Raw genomic sequence first — 25,712 nt, 5'->3', positions numbered from 1 at the left:
TAATATAAATAATTCTAAAATTCCTATATACAATATATATCAAAATGTTGACATATACTCAATTTGAATTCATAATATCTTTTTTATTTTTTAAAAAAATACTATAAATTTGCATCACATGATTTCACAATATTATTGGTAAAATATTTGAGTGAAAATAATAAGAATGTAAATGATTTATAATTTTTCACTTGTATTATTATAATTGTTTTTTAATAATTTAAGGGATCCATGACAAAGTTAATTCAGTATTAGAAACTTTTTTTCCTTCTTTGATATCATGATATATATATATGCAAAAGGGATCCATTTGTATATCGTGAAGGAACTACATTCATTTCACTAATTAAAATCGATGTTCCTTTTAAGTTGATTTCATAGTAAATACATTTAGAAGATATAATTTTTCGACAGGCTTACTTGTGGCAAATAGCTTTAGTGATACTAAATATACTTTTTCACTCGAACAGGTCATCTATAGTTTATTATTTTAATAAAGAAAGATGGGGATGAGGTTGAGATCGAGACTATTAATTTATTTAATTATTATTGATAGATGGTTGCGTGCAGCGCCCATGGCCTAATGGATAAGGCGCTTGACTTCTAATCAAGCGATTGTGGGTTCGAGTCCCACTGGGCGTGACTTTCTTTTTCGCTCAAGCAACTATTTTTGGCGCAAAAATCTGAAATCTAATCATCGGATGAATGGAAAGTCAACCATGAAGAAAAGGCAAGCATATTATGCATAGTTGGAAACTGTACCTAAATTAGCTCTCACATTTTAATATGAAGCCTATTTTTTTTTTTTTTAATTTAGTTATATATTTATCTATTTGACCTAAGGTTTGACCAGTTAATATTTATTTGACTAATTATACTACCCTGCTAGTCATTTTTTTTCTTTCAATAAAGAGAAACTATATTGTGGGACTTAATCATTGATGGAAATAAGTAACGCCTTTATAAAACCAAGCAGAGTGTGAAAATACCAAGACATCAAGACCTTCTACTTAAGAAAAGAGTATCTGCTTCAAGAAGAACCACATGTGAAAGAGGACAAACATCTAAGAAGATAAAGAGAATTGCATAAAATGAAAAGATATAAAAAAATTAAATAAAGTAATAAAAAAAATTGTAAAAGAAAGCAAGTAAATAAATGAAAGAAAGTACTGATACTAAAAGAAATAAAATGAATAAATTTAAGGAATAAAAATTATGTATATGGAGCAGAACATCATTTATAATAGTTATATGATCAATTGTAGGTCATTCATGAAAATAGATCTGCACTTTGATTTTAAAATGATATCATCAATGTAGACCTTCATGTTGTGTTTGATCATAATATGAATAATCAAATTCATTACTCTTTGGTAAATAGCACTTACGCTATTTAAACTAAAAGACATTACCATCCACTCAAACATTCCTAATAAATCAGAATATCTAAAAATAGATTTTGACACATTTTTCTCTACAATGAAGATGTAGTTATAACTAGAGTGACTATTCATAAAGTTGAGCATATATTTCATTGATGAGTGTTGTGTTAATTAACATATTCACCAATAACATTGGATATTCATCTTTTAAAGTTACAATAATTATATTTCTAAAAGCTATACATATCCTTAAATTTCCATTCTTATTTAGTATTGACACTATGTTAGATATTCATTCGTCATGTCTAATTAGCTTAATAAATCCAACTTCTAAGAGCCCTTCAATTTTTTCTTTCACATGATTAATTATGTCCTGGACTATTCATCGTGGAGGTTGTTTATGTGACTTGAACTCAAACTTGATTTGCAAAGGATTTTCAACCAAACCTCCATTTAAACTAGGCCTTTCATTGTAATTCCAAGCAACACAGTCTTTATAAATGTATAGCAATGATACCAAATCCTTTTAAAATTCTTTTGGTATATTTGCACGTATAAAGGTTAGTCTAAGGTTATCTTCAGGCCTCAAGTTAACTTCAATTAATGCATGTCCATCATCCATTTTTGGTGGCACTTGAGGAATACTTGTCATATCAAGCAAGATTAATTGATAATGTTAACTAGTTATGTTGAAGAAATTTTGTTCTAATATTCTTGAACAAAATCGTTGAAACATATTATCAATAGAATGACACATATAATCCATGTCAATGAATTAAGATGGGCCTATATTATTGCTACACAACCATGCATCTACCATCCCTAAATTGATCATAAATGAATTTTAATCCACTTTAATTACTTAATTGATATGTATGGTAACCTATCATCTACTTTAACTATTTCAATTGACTCATCTAGTAACTAAAATACAAATGGTTTACCTTCAACTATGCTTACTTGTTTTATAATGTTATAGTTATAAGTGTAGTTCAATTTAATATGCAATCCCAAACATAGGTTTGGAGTCATGAATTTATCATTGTTAAGCATAATAAACCCAAGAGTATCGAGGTCACTCCACAAGAATTATCCTGGAAGAAGAAACTTATTTTATTAAATATAATATTTCACTTGGATTCTAGGTTGATTATGTCTCAAATATTCATGACAAATACAAGTATTAAAGTGTTTATGAATATAAATGAGGTTGGATTCTTGGGATTCCCTCCACTATAATAAAAGATTAAGCATGATTTTCCCATTACCCCTCATCTAAAACCGTGCACGAATAGCTCAATCAGAATGAGACTTATACAATAAAATCTATTAATAAAGTTATTGCATAACCATGGCATTCAAATAAGAAATCAAGTTACTAAGTTACAACACTAAGCATTAGATACAAAATTAATTTATTTACACCTAAATAAAATGGTGTATTAAAGTTTTCATTTATTAAATTGTATGTGATAATTCATGAGCTCAATAATAACTAAAGTAGGGTTGTCATGCCTATAAAAAATTACATGTAATGAGAGATTAATTTAGTCAGGAGTAATAAAATAGTGTATTTGGACACATTTACAATGATATCAATTAGTATATATCAACTTGCAATGAGGCATAAGAACTTTGAGAAACCCCATTAGCCTTGATTCATAGGTAGAGATTCATCTTTAAACTCAACTCATAAGGAATTTAGCTACACATAAATTTTATGAAAATAGAAAGATTAAATAATATAAAAGTGAAAAACATCAATGAAAATAATAATAATAATAAGTTCATATGGATTAATATCATAATATAAGCTAACAATAATATGGAGTCTCAAGTTAAAATTACTTTGATTTTTTTTTTAATTTATTATGCATATGATTTTCAAGTGATTTTTATATTAACAAAATTTAATGTCGTATATATCAAATGAGCAATAATTAAATTATTTAGATAAAAAAAAATAAATGTTTAAAAAGTGTAAATCAAAACAAATAATGAATGATTCATAGGATTTTTGTATGAATCGGTTCGTTTTAATTATCTAATGATACAAAAAAAAAAAATGAAGAAACCTTTTAGACGAGAACCACCAACACGTAGTTGTACACTAGCTCCAAATTTCAAAATTCTAGTTATAGATAAGATGCCTAGTAAACTATGTAATTACAATCACCTTCTAAAAATACAAAAAACTTTATTTTGTATAAAGTAAACTTTATTGTACGTAGTTGTGCACACACCTCTATTTTTTTGTTTTGATACTAGTAAACTCTTTACAAAGTACAATTATTATGAAGGGTTGACACCTCATTTCTAGTCAATAGTCAAAATATAAGCACCACTATATTTTTCTATGTAGTTTGCATAACTTTTATATATATATATATATATATATATAGAACAACACTACAATTCTATAATGCTTTCTAACACTGATAACACTAACTTTTCTACAATTAGCATCACAAGCATCAACCTCACTAATAAATGCTCATGGTGCACCATCTTTTTCTCCACTTGCTATTGAGATGAGCCGACATAACAAGTATATAAATATCCTAAGCCGTCACCATTAAAGAAAGATTGAATAAAGACCTTAAAAAGTAAGAGACCAATACTAGTCCATACAAACACAAGTTAGACCCAAGCTCCATACCTAGATATACATACTCACACAAGTACAAAAACTCATAAACTTCATAGACAAAATCTTAAGAAAATTTTCTCATTCCCTACATTCTTTTTGTTACATTATTTTTAACTTTTACATTTACCAACTTAAATGTTAGAGTGTCTCATGTACCCACTAGGGAATTGCTTTTTAGGGACATGACTAGGGTAGAGATAAAAGCTAATAGACTAGTTATAAACTAGCCTAAGGATGGAGTTATGGAAAACTCAATTTCTATCTTGATTTTTTTCACGACTCTATTAATAACATTGACTAGGAGAAACTGAATAAAAGCTAATTCATTCTCTTTCACTTCTCATCTATTCTTTTCATGATGGAGAAACTTTAGGACAGGGAAAAATGATTGATCTCCCTACCATAGAAACTACATCCCCTTTAAATTTCCATTAATTCACTCATCAAGTATAAGTGCTCAACAATATTGTTTCAGTCATAAAAGAACAGGTTCATACTCTAATATTTTATCAACAAGAAATACAACATAAAACTCTGTTACATGCACTATATGTAACAACTTTGGTTCCATAAAAAACATGATAAAATGACATAAAGAGTAAACACAATACTCTAATTCTAAGAAAAAGTTGCTCTTACTATGAAGGCACTCCTTAATAGATCCTAGCCACAAAAATAAGTATCTCCATCTTTCTTCCTCTAACTCTAGCTTGTATGTTGAAGAAACCATAAATATGAAATAAAACCAATGATTGTACAACCTTTAAGAACAAACATCATTCTTATCAAGTAAGAGACTCTCCACTTTATCATAGAGTGCTACACACTCATCTCTCAAAAAACTGTGTTACTAAAAAGGTTAATATAGATAACTATAATAGTCATATAGATCTTAGGTAACACATAATATGTCACAAACATCTTAGAATATATAACATAAAAAAATAATGCTATGTGCAAAATCTTTCATATAACTTTTCGTGGATATATTAGGGTGTGATATCATAACCTTGAACTTAACTCCATTCTTGGTTTTACAATCTTTATGTTAAGCTTATCTCTAATTTTAACACTAGCTTTTCAGTTAAAAAGAGCACAAATAAGCTTTTTGTCATCACCTAACGAGAAGATGAAAGCACTAGAGCTTATATCAAAAGATTCAATGAGAAAATGCTAAATATAAAAGATCTACATGAACTAATTGTCACTAAGGCTCTGATTAGTGGAGTCTACAACTACTAATTATGGACATGCCTATATACACTCCCTAAAATGACTATTTTCAATGTAAAATAAACAACGAAGAACCATATTTGAGTATAAGAAGCAAATGTTACCGGATAAGGACACCTCTTTTTTCAAAGAATAAAATCTCCACAATACCATCAATCTCTTACCAAGACATTATTTAAAAGGAGCACGAAGGGATCTATTTATGATTACTTGACATGTCTTAAGTTCCTTATCGCACCTCTTATCACTATGTATGTTGAGGTGTTTGTTGTTATTTAGAGAAAAGCTTTTGTGTGATATCTATCTCTAATAAAGAGTGGCAAGAATACATGGAATCCTAAAAAATTTTGTCACTTACTATAACCATGATCATGAAATTAAGGAACACAATGTCTTAAGAAAAGAATGAAAATATTGATGAACAAATGATATCTTCAATAATTTGTGATAAATGAGATACAACATGAATATATAGGGAAAATCCCTGTGATGCAAACATGAGTTCATATGATTTACAAAAATTATATCTCCACTATCTCTTGAATTTTTCAAATAAAAAACATTAATGTTTCCCTATGTTTTCAATAAATTGTCTCCATGAAAATCTCTAAGTCCCTAACTAAATGTCACCATTAAAATCTCCATGTCTCCCACAAAAAATCTACATTCCTTTATAAAGAATCTTTATGGCAATGTTTTCATGTCTTTATTAAAATTCACTAAGTATTTGTGACCACTTCTTTTAAAAAATAACTAGGGATCTTGCTCCTAACTCCATACGAGTCACTTTTCTCTAAAATAAGTTCACAAATGCATACATAATATTTACCTTTTATACTCATTTTTATTACTTAGACTATTTTAATTAACAAGCAAGACAATTAAATTCTTCTTATCTTGTAGAAACATTAACAGAAGTTAAGAAAAGAACTCTTATAAAGACACATAAACAAAAGCCAAATGTAACATTCTCATGCACTTATAACCAAAAACGTAATGTTTATATAGTAAGTATTTTTTCCCTTAATTTTTTTGGTTAACATCTTCCAAACATGTATGTTTAAAAAACTTGGAGAGTTGGATAATGGTGTATAATTAAAATAATGTGGTCGTTTAGGCCATGCACAAACAACCAACCTAACCTTTCATTTTGCTCTCTCTTTACATTTCTCCCTCTCACACAACTTATCTCTCTTTTTGTAATAGCACACAACTCTTTTTTTTAGTTCCGTGATTGGTAGAATCTTTACAAAATACACATTTCTTTGTTCACACCCCACTTTTAGCCAATGATTGCAATACAAGCACCACCATATTTCTCTATATAGTTGGCACCATATATTTTTATTTTATGCAAAGCAACAACATAATTCTATATTGCTTTCTAGCATTGTTAACACTATTTTATCCACCTTTTGCATCGTAAGCACCAACCTCAATAATTGATGCTAATGGCACCATAACCAATAATGTGTGCCAACTCATATACCAATTGCACAACTTCTTTTCTCCGCTTTACATAAGGTGAGCCAACATAATAGGTCTATAAATACTAAAGACCATTGCCAACAAAGAGGAATAAGACTGAACAAAGACTTAAAAAAGCAAAAGACCAACACTAATCCATACAAACACAAGCCAAACCTAGACTCCATACCTAGACATATAAACTTACATAGACTCACAAACTCGATAGACAAAGTCTTAATAAGTTTTTTTTTTTTTTTTCTCATTCCCTATATTTTTTTCTTACACTGTTTTCATCTTTTATATTTACTAATATAAGTATGTGAGTGTTCCTTGTACCCACAAGAGACTTGTTTTTCAAGGACATCTTTAGGCTAAAGATTAAAGCTCAATACCCATCACAACCCAACCTAATGATGTAGCCATGAAAAACTCATTTTTTGTATGAAATGTTTTCACAACTTTAATATTTACTTATTTATTCTAAAGCATTTCTAGAGCTCATGATTTATTCAACTTGCTTTAGCTTTCTAGGTTACTGGAATTAGCTAGTATTCATAAAAGAAAATTATACAAACTAATATTAGCCAAAATCACAAAGAAATGATTAACTTGTGCCAGCTTTATAGCATTATACATCCTAATAGCTTTCTTGCACACATAAGTTTTTGTTCACAATTGTTAATTTCATTATAAAAGACAAATGATTAGGTATATACCCCTCACTCATAAATACGAGAAAAGAATTATTACTATATACAAGTTTTTTCTTTGGATAAAGGATATAATTTCAATATTAGTATATACTAATTTGATGCCTTTTCTCAATTAAGTATGTGAATTTTAATTCTTTTTTATTTGAGTGCACTAATATTTTTAAAAACTTTAATCAAGTAATCTTGTCCACATTTCATCAATTTTTCTGTTATTTGATGATGTATCATTTATCCTTAAATTGCTCTTTGTACTCTAAACTTTCATTTTATAATAGTCAAGTACATGAACTTTAATATTTTTTTTGATACACCATCATTTTAGGTTCTTTTACTCAAGTTTTTTTAAATATAGTCTATCTGTCATAATTTCATCAACTTTCTATTTATGTTATAAATATTTCAATTATATCAATAATTTAATTTTTAGTTATAAAATATTTTTTAGCCTTTACAAGATGACTTATCATTGACGAAAAGAGTTTACATCTAAAAGTTTTTTTTTTTTACAATCATTTAATTTAATTTAAAATATTTTTATTTATTTTAAAGGGTATTTTTACAAAAAAAAATAAAATAAATCACATTAGAAAATGAAAAATTGACTAAACAATCAAAATTAAAAAAAATTAAAGTTATGTTGGGCCAAGGAAAAGAGGGTTTAATTGGGCAAAGAAGAGGGTTTAGTTGGGCCGAAAGCTTTCTCTCGTTTGTGAACTTGGTTAGGCCGATAACTCTCATTTATGAGCTCGGCTGGGCTCTCTGGACAGGCCTTTTCTTTTTCTTTTTCTTTTTCCTTTTTTTTTCTCTACTACCTCTCGTAAATAAAATTATAAATATTCGTGAACAATAATTTACGAAGTCCTCGAAGTTTATAATAACAATCGATCCTGGACAACGACTAAGAACAAGGCTTCATTGAAAAGACATATCCAACGGGTAACGAAGGCCCATCTGGAATGGGCCACAGAGGCCTAATATTTACAAAAAAGGAAGGCGTGTCTTGATGTCTTCTTGCATGAAAGGAGAAACAAGGCCAGTTCAGATGAGGCTAGGTCTCTCTATCTTGTAAAACAGAAACAGAGGCACAACTGAAGACAGCAAAATCATCTCTGTTTCGAATTCAATTCAATCAAGCACAGCCATGGCTCATTGTCTCACAATCAACAATGTAAGGTTCCTGTTTATGCCTCTGTCTCTGTCGCTATATTCTTTTATTTGAGAAAAAAAATTCATAATTTTCAGTTTTGATGGCCTGTCATTTCCCTTCGAGCTCGTCACTGCACCCCAAAACCACCATAAAACCCCACCAAATCCCACTAAGAACCATCACTTACCCTTCCATTAGATGCAAGAAACAAGACCCAATTCTTGAGAATGATAACAAAACTGAAAATACCAATAAAAAAACCCATTTCAGTTTCCTCTCTTTACCCATAACTCTCACTATTATCTCCACCTCTCTCACTCCACACCCTGCCTTTGCTGCCACACCAACACCCAAAACTTACCATAAAAAGAAAACCTCAAAAAAGACACAACAAGAAGCCTTGACACCGGACCAGCTTAAACAATGGTCTCAGAATCTGCCAGTTGTATCCAATAGAATACCATATACTCAAGTTTTGATTTTAAAAGAGAACAACAAGCTTAAGCATGTGATTAAAGCGCCTAATGCCTCTTTAAAACAACGTCCGGAGGCTGTTTTAGTGGTTTTAGATGATAATCAAGTGTTCAGGACTGTCTTGCCCTCTTTAGAGAGTAATAGGAGGTTTTGGGATTCATGGGATGAGTTCAAGATTGATGCTTTGTGTGTGAATGCATATTCCCCTCCGGTTAGGAGACCTGAGCTTCCTAAGCCATATTTAGGATTTTTGTGGAAAGTTCCAGAGTTTATGCTGTCGAGGTTAAAGCCTAAGAAGGAGTCCAAGAGAGCTATGGAGTTGAGGATGGCCAGAGAGGAGTTTAAGAGGCAAAGAAAGGAGGAGCTGAAGAAAATGAGAGAGGAAAGAGAAATAATCGAGAAGGCAATCAAGATGCAAAAGAAAGACGGGGACAGGAGGAGAAAGAGGGAGACTAGGATAAAGAAGTATGAAGAGTCATTGCGTGATGCACGGAAGAATTATACAAGAATGGCAAGTATGTGGGCAAATTTAGCACAGGACTCGAATGTGACCACTTTGTTAGGGCTGGTGTTTTTTGTAATATTTTATCGTACAGTGGTGCTTAGTTATCGGAAGCAGAAGAAGGACTATGATGATCGGCTCAAGATTGAGAAGGCAGAGGCTGAAGAGAGAAAGAAGATGAGGGAGTTAGAGAGGGAGTTGATGGGTATTGAAGAAGAGGAAGAAGATGAGAGCGTGCCTGGGAAAGCGGAGCAGAATCCTTATTTGAAGATGGCTATGCAGTTCATGAAGTCAGGAGCACGTGTTAGGCGTGCACATAATAAGAGATTGCCTCAGTACTTGGAAAGGGGTGTGGATGTGAAGTTCTCTGATGTTGCAGGACTTGGGAAAATACGTCTTGAACTTGAGGAGATTGTGAAATTTTTTACACATGGAGAGATGTACCGCAGGAGAGGAGTGAAGATCCCAGGTTAGTTTTTGGAAAGCCATTGTATGCAATTTTAATGATTTTTGATTTGAACTTTCAGTAGGATTTGTTTTCGTGGCTTGTCATCTCATTTATGTTCTTTATCTGGTTTGAGGATTTGGTTGGGAGGACCTTACATTTTATGTTATTGTTCTTGTTTTAATTACATTAAACACTGCACTTTTGCTCTGCATGTTGTGGAGTCACTTTAAACATTCAATTTGGAAGTGGATTGTGCAAATAAACTTCCCTTGTGCAGAACTTGTGTAAATAAAATTAAAAGATAAAAAAAGCAGCACAGATTGAACTATCATAGCAAATTAACATTTCACACTAATATGCTGCCTTGCAGGCATTCATTCTTTCATGAGTATTAAGTAATACAGAAACTCAAACATAACTTTTACAGACAACGTTGTAGAGGCAGAAAGGACTGGAAATAACAGCTTGCTTTTAGCAAAATTATCATAGACTATTTGTGATATTCTCTTTAAATGCTTGACATTCAGTATGTAAGTTCTATCCAACACATTCTTTTGGTTTCATCTCAAATTACATGACCTCATATACTGGTATGAATCTTCCATTTGGTCAATTTCTGGGATGATTACAGACACTAGATTTGATCTAGTTGAAGTTTACTGGAGATTCTTGAGGATAGAGTATTCTGTGCAATTAAATGTTTTTGAAAGCAAGAGATGAAAGGGATATGGAGCAAAGAATTATGTTTTATTTATGTTTGTGGTTCCTATGAATTTTCATTGCCAATTAGATTATTTTAATGAAGTCATTATGCTTGTGATCCTGTGTGCATGACTTGTCCGCTTGAATCCATTTTTCAATCAGGTGGCATACTTCTTTGTGGCCCCCCTGGTGTGGGGAAAACTTTACTGGCAAAAGCTGTGGCTGGTGAGGCAGGTGTAAACTTCTTCTCCATCTCTGCATCTCAATTTGTGGAAATATATGTTGGAGTTGGTGCTTCTCGAGTTCGAGCACTTTACCAAGAAGCAAAGGAAAACGTAGGTGTTCTCTTTAGCTTCTCTAATATCAAGGTTCTTCACATGATATCTTGGAGTGGTATTGCTGATGTTAAATTCTAAACTTGTTCTCACTATGAATTTAGACATGTATTTACCTTTTTTTTCCCCAATGCTTTCAAATTCAAATATAGAGCAGAATATTGTTCAGAATGCAACACCTCTTTTTCAAGCTCTGGGAACTTTAATCTTTTTCACATGTCATCATACTTATTTTTGTTTGCACAGGCTCCATCTGTTGTTTTCATTGATGAACTGGATGCTGTTGGAAGGGAGCGTGGTTTGATTAAAGGTTCTGGTGGACAAGAACGTGATGCCACTCTTAATCAGGTTGGTTGGGGCATATCCTAAACCTGTACTTTTAGACTTCAATGCTGCTGTTTTATGATAAACCTGCATTTGAGGATTGATGTTCAGTTTTCTAATTCCAGCTCCTTGTATCCTTGGATGGGTTTGAAGGTAGAGGGGAAGTGATCACTATTGCTTCCACAAATAGACCAGACATTCTAGACCCAGCACTTGTGAGGCCTGGGCGGTTTGATCGAAAAATATTTATACCTAAACCTGGCGTCATAGGTCGCATGGAAATTCTGAAGGTAATTATTTATGATCTCCAACATGTTTTTGTGGTCTCCTCTTTTTTTCTCCTGTCATTTTCTTTATGGCATTGAGAAACTAGGCCATTCCACACCTTTTAGCTTCTTTTTATCCTGTTTTATTTTTTATTTTTTTTGGTAATAGGTTCATGCTCGTAAGAAACCCATGGCTGATGATGTGGACTATATGGCTGTTGCAAGCATGACAGATGGAATGGTTGGTGCAGAGCTGGCCAACATAATTGAGGTTGCTGCAATTAATATGATGCGTGATGGAAGGACTGAGGTATTGTCTATTCTTGTAAATTGAAAATCTTACTCCAATTGCCAGTATGATTTCATGTCATTACAACTGAATCGCTGAAGAGGAGCTGTGAGAAATGGATTGATTTGGATTTTAGGCAGCTTTTAATGTTCTTTGAACCAAGTAGACAGAAAAGCATTTGCATACTGGGAGGTCTCCCATAAAACTTGATGGAACTGAGACTTCAATTTCCTATTCAGAACATTCTTTGTTTTGGCAATCTAGGAGACAATATTTTCCGCCTCAAATATTACCTTGACAAGTATGATGTGTTCATAGCCACATCCTATACCAAAATAAACTTTAATTGTCTGCTTTTGTTATGGTCAGGAGAGGTCCATTTTGTTTTTCTATCTATTCCTAGGAATTATATTGTGGTAACGACACAGCTAACTACTGTTGGGACCAACTCATGGTCTGTACACCGTCATAGATTTAAGTTTGCTTATAAGTTATGATCACACTAAAAATCACATTCTATTTAGTCCTCAAAATTTGGAATATAAGAATTCCATGTAGATAAAAACCAGCCACTACTTGGATGTGACCAACCACCTCCAATATTGGTCATTCCACAATATGGATGATCATGAGATTTTGAGTATCTAATTTTTTATCCTCCTTTACTGCCTCGGCTACTTCATCCCATAAATCATTTTATTTTAGTTTGCATATTTTTTTTAATATTGTTTGTTTTTGTGAAGAATTGAAATGTTAATGAAATATTATTTGCCTAGCTGTAAAAAAATGGATATTTGCTTATTTTTTGTGGCTAATTTGTTAGTTATATTATACAGTCTTCTTGGTGACCTTTTGCCAAAATGATTTGATTTATAATTTAATAATTAATTTTGTGTATAACATAATGTCAGTGAATAATTTATTGCATCTGTGCAGATTACAACTGATGACTTATTACAAGCTGCACAAATAGAGGAAAGAGGAATGCTGGATAGAAAGGAAAGGAGCCTTGAAACATGGAAGCAAGTAGCTATTAATGAAGCAGCCATGGCTGTTGTGGCTGTGAACTTTCCTGATCTCAGAAATATCGAGTTTGTATGGCTTTTAAATTCATTTTTATTAGTTTTCTCATAGTACTGTTTCTTTCATTCAGTTGCATTCCTTGACTCACTTTTATTCTTGTTTAGAGAGAGATTTTAAGTTAAAACTCATGATGTTTACTTGAAATGCCATTTTTTATGTGTGAGATGGAGAATATAGGGCACAATTCATAGCTTGTTTCTATGTGTAGACAACGTGAGTGCAGAATAACTGCCTAATCATTTTTAAAATCGGTCCTAACTGTACCACATAATTTTTATGCACTTTTCTGAGTCGATGAATATTTGCTCAAGCCTTTTGAGTACTAGTTGTGGTTCTATACAACTGGCGTTGATTTTCAAAGCACAATAAAAATGAGAAGTTGCTGGCTTTTTTCAAAAAATAAGTTAGATTAGTTAGACACCTTTTATTGAACTCTTTGAAGATTGGGGAGGATGAATCAAATTCATGGCATATGTTGATGATTTGTATGCATTTTGACAGATGAACACTTTGATAGTCAGCAAATTTATTTCACATTTTGTTGCTGTTGAGTGGTTAAATAATTTTTCTTTGGACAGACTAATAGATTTAAGAAAGAAAGAGAATAGATTCTGCCTTTTCTTTTGCACATCGAAAAATTTCTCTCATATTCTTGGAAACTCTTGGAAATTCTAATAGAAATTGGTGAAATTCTAGAGCATGACCATGGACAGAGAAGCAGAAATATTTCAAACAATGGATTCTATAGTATGGTGTTAGTCTTTGCTGTGACTTCGGGGTAATGGTGTTTCATTATGATTTGCCCAAAATGATGTTTTAACTTTAGGAAAAACATTATAAACGATCAAAACAACTCTACAAAAACTATGGCAAGTTCTTGGGTTTTTACATGTCGATTCTTCCCTGTTACAGGGATAGGGCTTTTCTAGGCTGCAACAGGAGTTCAATTTCTGGTGGTTATCCTTCTGGTTTTCCAATAATGTTTCAAATATTTTAAAATCATCACATCTTTGTATTTGTCATTTGTCTTTAGCTTGGGGAATGTCAGCATCTTGCCTTTTATTCTGCTTGCTATTGAAATATTTGACTTTGTTGAGATGATTACCTAGAAATTAAACTTGCTGGGTATTTGTGCTAGTATATATCACAAATTGTTCCCATAAAAATGTACTTTGAACCTTAAAATTATAGGATTATACTTATCTATTTATTGGATTAGGTAACAATTGCTCCCAGAGCTGGCAGGGAACTTGGTTATGTTCGGATGAAAATGGATCATGTCAAATTTAAGGAAGGAATGCTTAGGTATATATATCCTTTAACTCTTCAATGTCTTTTATTGCACAAAGGATAGCCAAATATCAATCATGCCAGACTGTGATAGATACAACAGCACTGTGTTACGATTACTGCAGTAATTGTACAGTTGAAATTGTTTTATGGACTCATATTTTTCTTTTAAGATACCCTCTTGTTTCTTTGTATCATGCAGTGGGCAATCCCTTCTGGACCATATCACCGTTCAACTGGCACCACGTGCAGCCGATGAGCTTTGGTATGGTGAGGGTCAGGTAAATAAACCTTTGTTAACATGTGTGATTCAGTAGGTCATTGGATATATGTTGTGATTGATGCTTGGATATTAGCTATTCATTCTTTTGTTAGCATTTAAGGTCTTGTTTTATCGGTTTCAGTAGTAGGTCTTTTTGCATTTCCTAAAGAAACAAACAGTCCTCCGAGTCATTTGCTTGATTTAACTCATACTAAGATCTGAAGACTCGAAGTCAAATGATGTTCATTCTTTGCTGAGTTGTTGATTAAACTAATTACAAGCTATTGCACAGCAGAACGCTACGCATAAAAAAGCATCCAACCATGAATTCAAAAACAGATGAATGATGTAAATGAAATATTGCATCAATTTGTTATACTATTCTGATTAGAAAATTATTTTTCAGCTTCTCAAGCAAAAAGTTTTTATACTTCGATTTAGTTGGACCACCTTAATTCTTAACTTTCAGGCTTTGAGAAACCTGTTGTCATTGGTAATATCAAAACCCTAACGTAGTTTTGTGTTTTTGATATCATCATATGTGGTTTGTCGTGTAAGTTGATTGTTCTGTGTATCAGGATTATTATTTTGTATTCTATATATCTTAACTGGTATGCTAATACTTGCCTTCATACATCAAATTATTCCAGTTGAGCACAATATGGGCTGAAACAGCAGACAATGCTAGGTCAGCAGCACGGAGCTATGTTCTTGGTGGCCTTTCTGAGAAACATCATGGTTTATCCAACTTCTGGGCTGCAGATCGAATTAATGTAGGGATTCATGATCTTTTCTACACTTTGCATCATGGTTACATGCACCACGCATTTTTTTGCACCTGAATTACCATATAGACTAACGTGATTATATTGTTCCCTTGCCATTTACACAAGCTGAAAGTGGATTGAAGATGGCTATATAGAGCAAATTTACAATATTTTAGTTGAAATGACACACTAATGCAAACATTTTCATCTCTATTACATGCTAATTATTGCATTAATGCATTCTAAGATGGAAATTTGCAAATTGCAGGAAATTGATTTGGAGGCACTACGAGTTATGAACTTTTGTTATGATGGTGCAAAAGAGGTACTTAATATAATGCAAAAGAAGATCTTAGTTGCAACTTTCCAATATCCTTATCTTGTGCAAACAATTTGTCTGTGTCAGATTCTGCAGCAGAACCGAAAACTGATGGATGCTGTTGTTGATGAACTTGTCCGAAAGAAAAGTTTGACCAAACAAGAATTTTTTAACTTAGTTGAGTTGCATGGTGTGATCAAACCTATGCCACCAAATATACTCGACATCAGGGTTGCCAAGCGTGCACAGTTTCAAGAAATGTTGGTGCACCAGAATGAAACAACTTTAACAAGCAATGCAAGAGCAACATGCCAAGAGAGCTCAATTTAGCATGGAACTCGATCTTTGTTTATGCTGCAACATTAGCCAAGGAAATTAGCCATGGGAGAAGCAGCTGTTACCTTGATTGCATGGTAAAAATGAACGGCTAGCTGTGAACGGTGCAAATTATGTTAATGTGTGAAGTAAACTTCTCGATGATAAACCTAGATCATGCATCACCTTGATCTATCACGGATGAGCTGATACAATAAGCACACAGAAGTCCAAGTTACGTGTGGGGCGAAATTTTGACGGTGCTTCATCCTTTTACCTTTTTTTTCTGAACTCTCATATATTCTGCAATCATATATATTATGATTTTGTTTTGGTCGAATAGGCTTTAGTTAGCTTGTATTTGCTTCTTACTAACTGGTTGTGCCCTCAAAGGCCAAGCCACTCCTATCTCTGCTGAGTTTTTACTGAATTGCTAATGAAATTGTTTTCTCATCCTGTGCATTCTATTGTAATTTGTCAGATGTGCGATTCTCTCATGATGGATGCTGTGTTTATTTACATGTTCAAGAGCTTCTACCTTCCATTAAGTTTAAAAGTAGATCTTCAATTCCATGTACAGAATGGTCTTAACGTTTTGGTCTCAAACCAACTACAAGTAGCACGAGGTTTTTTGGCTGACCATGCTGCATAAAACTCTGGTTCTGAAAATTTTCATTTTACTACTGTCTTGTAAAATGGGGAGAAACAGGCCTTTTTCGTCTAGAACTTATTCAAGTTCTCCATTCTACTTGTTTACTCCATCGAAGATTCTAAAGTAATGTTCTTAGTTTTAGTGGCAAGGCCACTATTTACTCTATCGAAGATTCTAAAGTAATGTTCCTAGACCAATGGCAAAGAAGTTTCAATTGGTGGGGGGTGGTCTCTGATTATTGCTTCATCCCACGTGATTTTAAGAAAAGTAACGCGGTATGATTATATTTGAAGTTATTATAATTCCAGAGATTTTAAATTTACGATTTAACGAATACAATAATTCGTAATAAATTAAAACTGATTTCCTTTAGTAATAATAATATTTACTCCTTTAAGGTGATAAATAGTTATTTTTTAATTAAAATCCTACTTAATTTTTCGTAACTTCATAATTACGTTCGACTTGGCCATGTTACCAAGTTTTTTTTTTCAAGGTAATAATCTAATTTTTTTCAGTTGTAATTGTACTATATTTTAAATAACTATCAAAATTACAGAATATATATATATATATATATATATATATATATATATATATATATATATATATATATATATCATAGCTTGAATAACCATAGAAATTATCTTATTAATAATTCTAGTGTTTGACATTATATTTCGAAAGTATTTTTAAAAAAAATTAAATTTTTTTATTTTTTATTTTTAAATTGATACATTTTAATGTTTTTAAATTATTTTAATATATTAATATCAAAAATAACTTTTTAAAATTAAAAAAATAATTTTTAAAATTAAAAATATAATAACGTCCCACTAAGTCCTCCTTTGAAAGAGTCAAATCAATTCTAGATTTCTTCAAGTCATAATTGTCACTAATCCACGCTCGATTATCTCGCAAACCATCCATTACTCGATGAATGTAACCGCCAAAATCCTCCACGTTCTGAGTTGAATTAACTACCAACCACTACTTTCCACACCCATGCATCATATCGATCATGCTTTTGGTTAATATATATAAAGCCCTCTAGCAGATACGTACATACAGACAACAATGAACATCACCAAAATGACATCTCTTGTGGTTTTCTTTTGCATTTGTTTTATCATCACTGTTGCGTCCATGAATGGTTTGGTTAACGCAGAAAGGGTGTTCAAAGTTGGGGATGTGTTTGGATGGCAAGAACCTGGACAAAACAGCTCTTCGTTGTATGCTCAGTGGGCTACTACGAACAGATTCCAAGTTGGAGATTCTCTCTGTGAGTTCATTACAGTTAGTTAGATCTTCACTATACAGTTTGCTTTCTACTTCTACACCTAAGTTTTTTGAATGCTGTTAAGATTGTATGATTTTCTCTGGTTATCAAATATCGTACTTGGTGTGTAACCGTTGTTCGGTTACTGATGTTTACATGGTACGTAGAAACGTAAACTTTTCTTTCACCAGGAAATTTCTTTTTGATGTTCTTCTACTTGCTTGTGAGAAAGTAAAGAAGGAAATATGGGCTGTCCTGTGTAAACATCATAATTCTGAAACCAGATAAGAATGATTTATGACCACAGAGTACTGTTCTTGCAAGAGAATGAGTACAAGCTTAAACAGTGTTTTCTTTTTTGTGCAGCCAGTAGTAGCATTTACGTTCTCGGATTTATGATTCGTTCTGTTGTTTTCCTTCTTTGCAGCCTTTGATTATAAGAACGACTCAGTTATTGAAGTAGACAAGTGGGGATACTACCACTGCGACGCTAGCAAGCATACTGTTGCCTTCAACAATGGAAATAATAGAGTGTTCAAGCTCGACAAGTCAGGACTATTCTACTATATTAGTGGAACCCCAAGTCACTGCAAGAATGGCCAGCGTTTGCTAGTTGAAGTGATGGGTCTCCACCACCATTCTCCTCCTTTTATTGCAGCTCCACCTGGATACCTAGCACCATCCCCACAACTAAGTTCAGGAGTATCAGTCTCAGGGACACTTGGTTCGTTGTCAATGGCTCTTATGGCCACATTGATTACTTTGTTATGGTCTTTAGCATGACCTATTTTCCTTTTCAATTGTTATTAGCTATATATAGGTTTGTTTTCTTGAAAAAAAAAGAAAAAAAACCTTAGTATCTGATTCCCGCTGTTGGAATCTTGTGTTCGAGCATTTGTCTTTTCAGTCATTCATTGCATATTGTTGGATCTAATATGCTAGGAGTTTGTACTTTGATTTTTCCAAGAAACGTTATTGCTATTGAATTTAAAGCATTTTATTAATGTCTTACTCCATCCTGTGTGATTTACTATATATATATATATATATATATACATATTATGGGATGAGAAGGCCCCCAAGGGCCCCAACTGTGGGGACACTTGCACAGTATCAGCAGCATGGAACATAACCCTCTCGGCTCTTTCAGTTTTTAAGAAAACATTATAAGCTTTGCAAATTGGATTTGGAAAATTACATCACACAGTAAGGTAAGTGTAATATATATACACACCATGAGTTGGATAAATTATAAAATGATGTTAAGCCAACACAAGCACATTTTAAAGAAAAGAAAAAAAATACTGAATGATAAAAATTAAAAAAATAAACAAGTAAAAAAAATGATGTCAATCCATTTTAACCTGTTAAGTCCATAATTTGAGTCATTTGATAATTTGTTTTTTAAAAAAACCTCAAAGCCTAATTTACTATAATTCCCTGAAAAAACAATATAAAACAATATATAAAATAGGCATGGTACTCCAATTTTTCCAAAAAAGCCATTATGAAAAGCACTTCTTAACCGTCCTAGGCAAAAACATGATTATTAGTATCAATCTTCTTCTAAATCTCGCTCACATGCTCTTGAAGAAAAAAACATAGATGCAAGATGAGATTAATAACTACACAAACTATTTAGAATGAGCATTATTCCTATGAATTATCACACTCTCCACTTTATCACAAAGTGTTACACGCTTATTTTTTCAAAGACCGTGTCGCTACAAATGTCAACTTAGATAACTATGATGACCTTATAAATCTCATAAAGCACATACAAAACATCATAAACATCATAGAGCTTTTAATACAAAAGAGTGGTGGTACTTGCAAGATTTCCTCATATGCCAAGATATGGTATTATATACCTGAACCTAACTCCATTATTGGCCTTAACGATCTCTATGTTGGGCTTATCTTTTATTTTAAAACTAGTATTCTAGCTAAAAAGAACAAGAATAAACTTTTCATCATCAACCAATAAAAAGATGAAAGCAATATAACATATCTCTAATGATTTAACAAATAAATGCTAAACCGAAAGATCTACTTGAACCTATTACTACTAAAATCCTAATTAGTGGAGTTTATAACTTATCTTTATGAGAAGCTTGCATACTCTCCCTGATAGAACTTTCTTTAATATGAAATAAGCAATGAAGAATCATATTCAAGTAAAAGAACAAGTGTGACCAATCAAGAACATCCTCATTTCCAGATAGAGAAATATTCTTAGTACCATCAATCTATTACCAAGGATTCTAAGAGGAGCATTAAGGATCCATTCATGGTAGTCTGATACTTTCTAAGCTTTTGACCACACATTTTACCACTACATGTGTTAAGGTATTAACTATCATTCAAGGAGGGTTTTATGTGATACCCATTTCTTATGAAAAGTGGTACAAACCAAAGGATCCTGACAAGTTTTATCACTTTAATGTCATGCCCTAAAAGAAAGAAAGAAAGATTAGTGTTTAATGGATACATTTAATAATTTATGAATAAGAAGATGCAACCTAAACAGACAAGGATAAATCTTTATAATGCATTACTTGAGATCAAATAATTTTTAAAACATGCATTGTCATTATCTTTTAAACTAAAAGCATTAATTTTTCTTCATATCTCCAATTATTCATTAATATCACTTGATAAACTATAAATAGTCACATGTCTTGATCAAAAGTAATTGGTTATAAATATGTGAATTCATCAATTGTTATCGAAATGAATGGCAGCAATTGAGAGTGGCAAGAATGACTTGGTCTTTATAATAGATAGATTTAAGCTTAAATATCCACTTATGATTTAACTCATTATAGTAGACACTATCACCCATATAGGTAGACTATTGATGAAGTAGGCACATCAAACTATTAAAAAATGGAAGATAAGTAACAATACAACTTACCTTAGATATGATACTTTAGGGTGATAATATCTTCTCTCTAATATAACCAGTCCTTTACCTTAGAATTCTGAAAACTAATTAGAGTTTCTAATAACAATAATACTAGATGATGATTTATTTTTATAAGTTTCAGACTTTTTCTCCCTTTAAAAACAAATACACATTTTCTTTCTAAGAGAGGAGAATCGCTATAATATCGGGTGTGACATGAATAATATCGAAGGGGTTAATACACTAAACCAGACTAAATTTAATGACTATAATAGCCCATCAATTTTTCATGAACACCATCAAAACTGAATAAGAAGAAAAATGAAATATGGCATGTATGGTAAAAAAACAAAACAAAACAAAACAAAAAATAAAGTTTTTTTCTCACACACATTGGTACACTTCTTAAGATCGAAGATGAGTAGAATAAAGAAATGAATTCCAATGGTTATTTGGGAAAGTATGTTATTTCTTTCCCTTTTTTTAAAAAAATAAATTTGGAGGGAAATGATTTGTTCCCTGTCTAATTTTAATGGGGTTAAATTTATCAAAAAAAAATAAAAATCAATACCACATGTTTTGTTAAATCAGATGAAAGGACTAAGAAGTGATTACTTGCCTTCTTTTTTCAATTTCTACCTTTTCTTTCTATTAACGGAAAAGAATTGAGCAAAAGAGCTAGGTCAAGCCAGGAATTCGATCGTTTACTGAAGAAAGAATTCTCGATACAAATATTGATTTTGAGACGGGATATTGAGAGAATATTTTCTCCCGAGTTATATACATTATATATTTTTTTACAGGGTCTTTAATTTTTTTTTTTTTTTTTATATCCTTGAAACTATTTAGCAAGTGTAATTTTATTTATGAAGTACATAGCTTTGAAACATACATAAGATTAAGTGTGTGTATGTTAATATGGTATATTTTGTGTTCTGCAAAAATACTTTTTAATTGAAAACAATTTATTTTAGAGTTTTTTATTTAATTTTTGATATTTTCATGTTAAAATCATTAACAAATATTTTTTAAAAAACATCAATTTTATATATTTTCAAGGAAAAAGAAAAGTTAAAAGATGATAAGACTAGTTCAAATTCAAAGCCTCAAAACTTCACCAATTTGATAGTTCCGAATTTAGATGGCTTCAGCATGTGTCTAAAACTGTTTAACCAATTATTTTGTTATATGAATAGCTCTGCCAGTTACAATGGATATGTGCTCATCCATTCCCGTATAAAGCTAGAACAAGAGTTTTAAGCCAGCTGGTCATAGATAGCTCTAAATTGGGACATGATACTGTAACAAAATAGACAAGCCTTTGTTATTTACAAAGGGTAAAAAGCCATTATCACAAAATTTCCAGTAATGGTAGTAGATATCACTGGAATTAATTGATGGATATACCCTTTTTCATAGAAGTCATGTGCATGTCCAGGAAGGAATAACATCAAGTATACATGTCTGGAGGCAAGGATCTTCAACACTTGGATCTGGAGAGCCACATGACTTCCTGAACAGCTGATGCAGCAAGCAAGAAGCAGCTCGTGAAAGTAAAGAATATAGAGACAGCAACATGGTCACAGAAGCTCTGTAAAGGCTTGCAGAAATTTGGCAAAGCTGTATGTTGGATTCCTGTTCGATTGAGGTTGGTGACTCCTGATGCAGCAGCCCCTGCACTTATCATTGCATATGCAAACACCTGCAACTCAAAAATTACACATATGTTAGCCTCTTCTCTTTACGTTGGCGAACAGAATTAGTTGTATTCCCTGCACTACCCACGCGGTGCATTGCAACAATATTTGAAGATATCATTGCATTGCACTCGATCAATGCATGAGGTGAAACCAAGTATTTGAAGATGCACCAGTACAAACTCTGTATAACAATTATCCCTAGTTCCAGCCAAGTTGACTTGAGATAATCGATTAATAATTTCAGCTAGGTAGGGAAATAAGCAACAGGATTTACTCCAATAATCTGACAACTTTGGGATGGGATGTCAATATGGCCATCATTTTAAATTTGCGCTCACTGATACGGAGCTGAAGAAGCTCAAATGGATGCAAATTCCAGAGGCTCGATTTGTTGACAATGTGATGACAACATTTTGTACAAGAGATTAAGAAATATGGCCCTCCTCAATTCTCCCAACAAGACATCTATGACATAATAATTGTGAATGCCTTTTTCAATTTTGTGCACGCTCCATTTTCGGCTCCTAGTCCTTCCATGAAATGGTGAAACTTTTATATGTAAAGCATGTGCTAGCTAGGTTGGATCAATAAAGAAGAGTGTGACACGTTTTCATTCTCACCCAGCTTGCTACCTTGTTTAATTAGTAGAACGAGTTAGCTACATTCTGTGGATTTTCTATATCATTAATAACCAAAGCATATAGAAAGAAGAATTGCGTGAACAAATGAGAAATTTCAGAAATGCACAAACGATGCATATGGAAGGCACTTTTGCTCACTGAAACCAAAACTACTCAGAAACTACCAATCCGAGAGACAATTAGCTAGCAGCATGCGTGCTTTTAAGATGAGAATTTATGTATATACCTGATCTCCTGCAAAAATAAGCCATGCATGGCTTCTTGATGGAATCACCGGAGATTTTCTAAGCAACCTTGACATGCTAATCAGCAATTGCAGCAAAGAATGTGCGGCAACAGCTGCAGAGACTCCAACCAGATATCTGTTCAGCACCAAATAACAGAACTATTAACGTTAGATCATCCAATTTTTTACACAAACACAACTCCTTTTAATATATGTCCTCCATAAAGTGGCAAGGCAGGACTTCAACATGAGGCCTTCCCCTGTCCTGCTTTGCTTTGCAGGAAGGGATTAACACAGTCACTCAGGTTAACAACTCCTTTTTACACGAAATTTACTTCACCAGATTATTCTTCACTCATGTCAGCATCAACAGCCTTAAACTTCTCTTACATATTAGTAAGAAAAACAACAACAACAACAATAATAAGAAGAAGAACAATAATAACAATAATAATAATCCGACCAAGAGTCGTATTAGAGAATACTAAAGTAACCAGAAAAAAGAGTCACGGGTTTGATTCTGTTCATTCAAATGCCATGAAAGTGGAGGTGGGAGTCCCAAAAATTTGTTGTTACACTAAGAAGAAACAAAACCAAGGGCGATTTCGTAAACACAAAAAACAACATGACAAACAAGTAAGGTCATAGCCTGCGGTTGTCGGTTAAGCTTGGATTGGGCAACACAGCACCGCCCAGAAATTCAATTTAATAAACCACAAATTAAGACTCCTTTGATCAAATAAAAATATATATATAAAAAAAAAGAGGCCAAAGAAAATTAAGTTACAGATTTTGGACATTACTTTCATTATGAGTATAAAATGAACTCAATGGCATGCTTGAAAAATGCGAGGGAGGCAAAAGCTTTTTAATTAAACCCATGATTAAATGGATAATACCCTCCATTAACAAACAATTAAGTGAAGCTTCAAAACTTCCACTCTCTGCCGTTTAATTTCCATCGGACTCCCAGCAACCAATTAAGCAGCGCAGCAACAAGAACAAAAGGGACAAGGGCATTTGCGAAATTATAGTGAGAGTAACTTACTCAAATGAGTGAGAGAAGGACCACTTAGATTGAACAGGGAGCATGAAGCCATAGATGGAGATGGTGCTGGACTGTTGTGCTGTGACCATAAAGGACAGTGCTGCCACAGACGTTATCATGCATAGCAACCCGAGTAACACGTGCATAACTTCAGCTTTCCGCCCAAAAGGCCTCATAGCAGCGGTCGTTCCCCCTCCCGAAGCACCTGCAAGGGGCCCACTCATGGTTCCACCGGTATTATCAGCCGCTACCTTCGACTCAGGCAGCTGCACTGCCACCTCTGCTGCTGGTGCCAGTTTTTGCCCATTCATCATCATGGTTTTAAGTTTCTTTTGTGGGTTTTTTTACCGTTTTTTTATTTAATATGATGTAGAGTTTTCGAAATTTTTTCGATGTGTAATACGAAGGAGGCAGTTAGGCAGTAACCTGTGAAGAGGGCGGAGAGATTTTATAGGCACCAGGGGTTACGTGCTTGTCTCTCCTGTTACTTCTAGAGCGTGTGCTTAAAATGTGTTAATAAGTAAACATTTAATAATATGATGATTTGCCAGCAATTATATATAATTTATTTATTTGTTTGTATTTAAAAAAAAAAATAAAAAAAAATAAAAACTTTTTCATTTGCTTTAAATTATTTTTTTAATATTTTTAAATTGTTATAATGTATTTATGTTAAAAATAAATTTTTAAAAATATTATTTTAATATATTTTTAAATAAAAAATATTTTAAAAAAACTTATAACCGACTTATAATTTTAGTATTCAGTAGCTTCCTACAATGAAATAAGTTTGATTTTCAATAATTTAAATTTATTATAGTAGTTTGGGTTTGTAGCATTGGCCCACCCGGCAACATTGTATTTGTCTAATTATTAGTTGAGCTTGTTTTTGTTTGGAATGGCAACATCCACAAAATTGAGATCCTGGCTCAAACAGCTACACTTTTATATTTGCCGTGACTTGTTCAATATACACTCCTCAATATTTTTTCAAGTTTCAAGAAGTCAGAATACGGAGTTGTGCATCTCACACACATAAAATTTTATATATTTTACTAATAAATCATGTACAAGTATATATTTTTATAGGTTGACAATATATTTTTAGCTAATGATCACAGTGTAACATGTAAATTATTCTATACAAATCAATTACTTCATCTCTTAACTAATGATTATTTCTAGTTAATGATACTCATAAATTACTTTATCAATAAAATGTTAAATACTACAATCAATATGGCCACCAATATTTCCACCAATCAATTATCATGTAATTTTTCAAAT

At 32.5% G+C, this 25,712-nt stretch overlaps 3 protein-coding genes and 1 non-coding gene across 4 annotated transcripts; 3 read left to right on the top strand and 1 right to left on the bottom strand.

Annotated features, from left to right (window-relative positions):
- Positions 1-569: 569 nt before the first annotated feature.
- Positions 570-642, top strand: TRNAR-UCU (transfer RNA arginine (anticodon UCU)). Its single transcript has one exon. It is a non-coding gene; the product is annotated as a tRNA-Arg (tRNA).
- Positions 643-8,465: 7,823 nt separating this feature from the next.
- Positions 8,466-16,424, top strand: LOC118037959 (probable inactive ATP-dependent zinc metalloprotease FTSHI 2, chloroplastic). The gene is made up of 11 exons (XM_035044147.2): positions 8,466-10,040; positions 10,884-11,056; positions 11,303-11,404; positions 11,506-11,670; positions 11,816-11,956; positions 12,872-13,030; positions 14,238-14,323; positions 14,511-14,589; positions 15,221-15,343; positions 15,606-15,662; positions 15,744-16,424. Exons 1-11 carry the CDS (start codon positions 8,696-8,698, stop codon positions 15,984-15,986), a joined length of 2,673 nt encoding a protein of 890 aa, XP_034900038.1. The 5' UTR covers positions 8,466-8,695; the 3' UTR covers positions 15,987-16,424.
- A 1,291-nt stretch (positions 16,425-17,715) lies between these two features.
- Positions 17,716-18,685, top strand: LOC118037958 (early nodulin-like protein 7). The gene is made up of 2 exons (XM_035044145.1): positions 17,716-17,905; positions 18,330-18,685. The coding sequence occupies exons 1-2, from the start codon at positions 17,716-17,718 to the stop codon at positions 18,683-18,685; spliced, it is 546 nt and encodes a 181-aa protein (XP_034900036.1).
- A 3,401-nt stretch (positions 18,686-22,086) lies between these two features.
- Positions 22,087-24,823, bottom strand: LOC118037957 (CASP-like protein 3A1). Its single transcript, XM_035044144.2, has 3 exons — positions 24,426-24,823; positions 23,378-23,513; positions 22,087-22,512 (listed from the first exon to the last, which is right to left on the bottom strand). Exons 1-3 carry the CDS (start codon positions 24,740-24,742, stop codon positions 22,291-22,293), a joined length of 675 nt encoding a protein of 224 aa, XP_034900035.1. The 5' UTR covers positions 24,743-24,823; the 3' UTR covers positions 22,087-22,290.
- Positions 24,824-25,712: the final 889 nt, after the last annotated feature.

This window comes from Populus alba, chromosome 3 (genome assembly GCF_005239225.2).
Source record: "Populus alba chromosome 3, ASM523922v2, whole genome shotgun sequence".
Lineage (NCBI taxonomy): Eukaryota > Viridiplantae > Streptophyta > Magnoliopsida > Malpighiales > Salicaceae > Populus > Populus alba.
This window is presented reverse-complemented; position numbering and strand designations above follow the sequence as displayed.

Bases quoted from the DNA above. Each gene is read 5' to 3' on its own strand.
- LOC118037959 (XM_035044147.2), top strand. From the start codon at position 8,696: ATGGCCTGTCATTTCCCTTCGAGCTCGTCACTGCACCCCAAAACCACC. The intron at 13,031-14,237 runs GTATGGCTTTTA...TTATTGGATTAG, and splicing joins ATCTCAGAAATATCGAGTTT to GTAACAATTGCTCCCAGAGC. The intron at 15,344-15,605 runs GTAGGGATTCAT...TGCAAATTGCAG, and splicing joins GGGCTGCAGATCGAATTAAT to GAAATTGATTTGGAGGCACT.
- LOC118037958 (XM_035044145.1), top strand. From the start codon at position 17,716: ATGACATCTCTTGTGGTTTTCTTTTGCATTTGTTTTATCATCACTGTT. The intron at 17,906-18,329 runs GTGAGTTCATTA...CCTTCTTTGCAG, and splicing joins CCAAGTTGGAGATTCTCTCT to CCTTTGATTATAAGAACGAC.
- LOC118037957 (XM_035044144.2), bottom strand. From the start codon at position 24,742: ATGATGATGAATGGGCAAAAACTGGCACCAGCAGCAGAGGTGGCAGTG. The intron at 23,514-24,425 runs GTAAGTTACTCT...GGTGCTGAACAG, and splicing joins TCCTTCTCTCACTCATTTGA to ATATCTGGTTGGAGTCTCTG. The intron at 22,513-23,377 runs GTATATACATAA...TTTGAGTTGCAG, and splicing joins TTATTTTTGCAGGAGATCAG to GTGTTTGCATATGCAATGAT.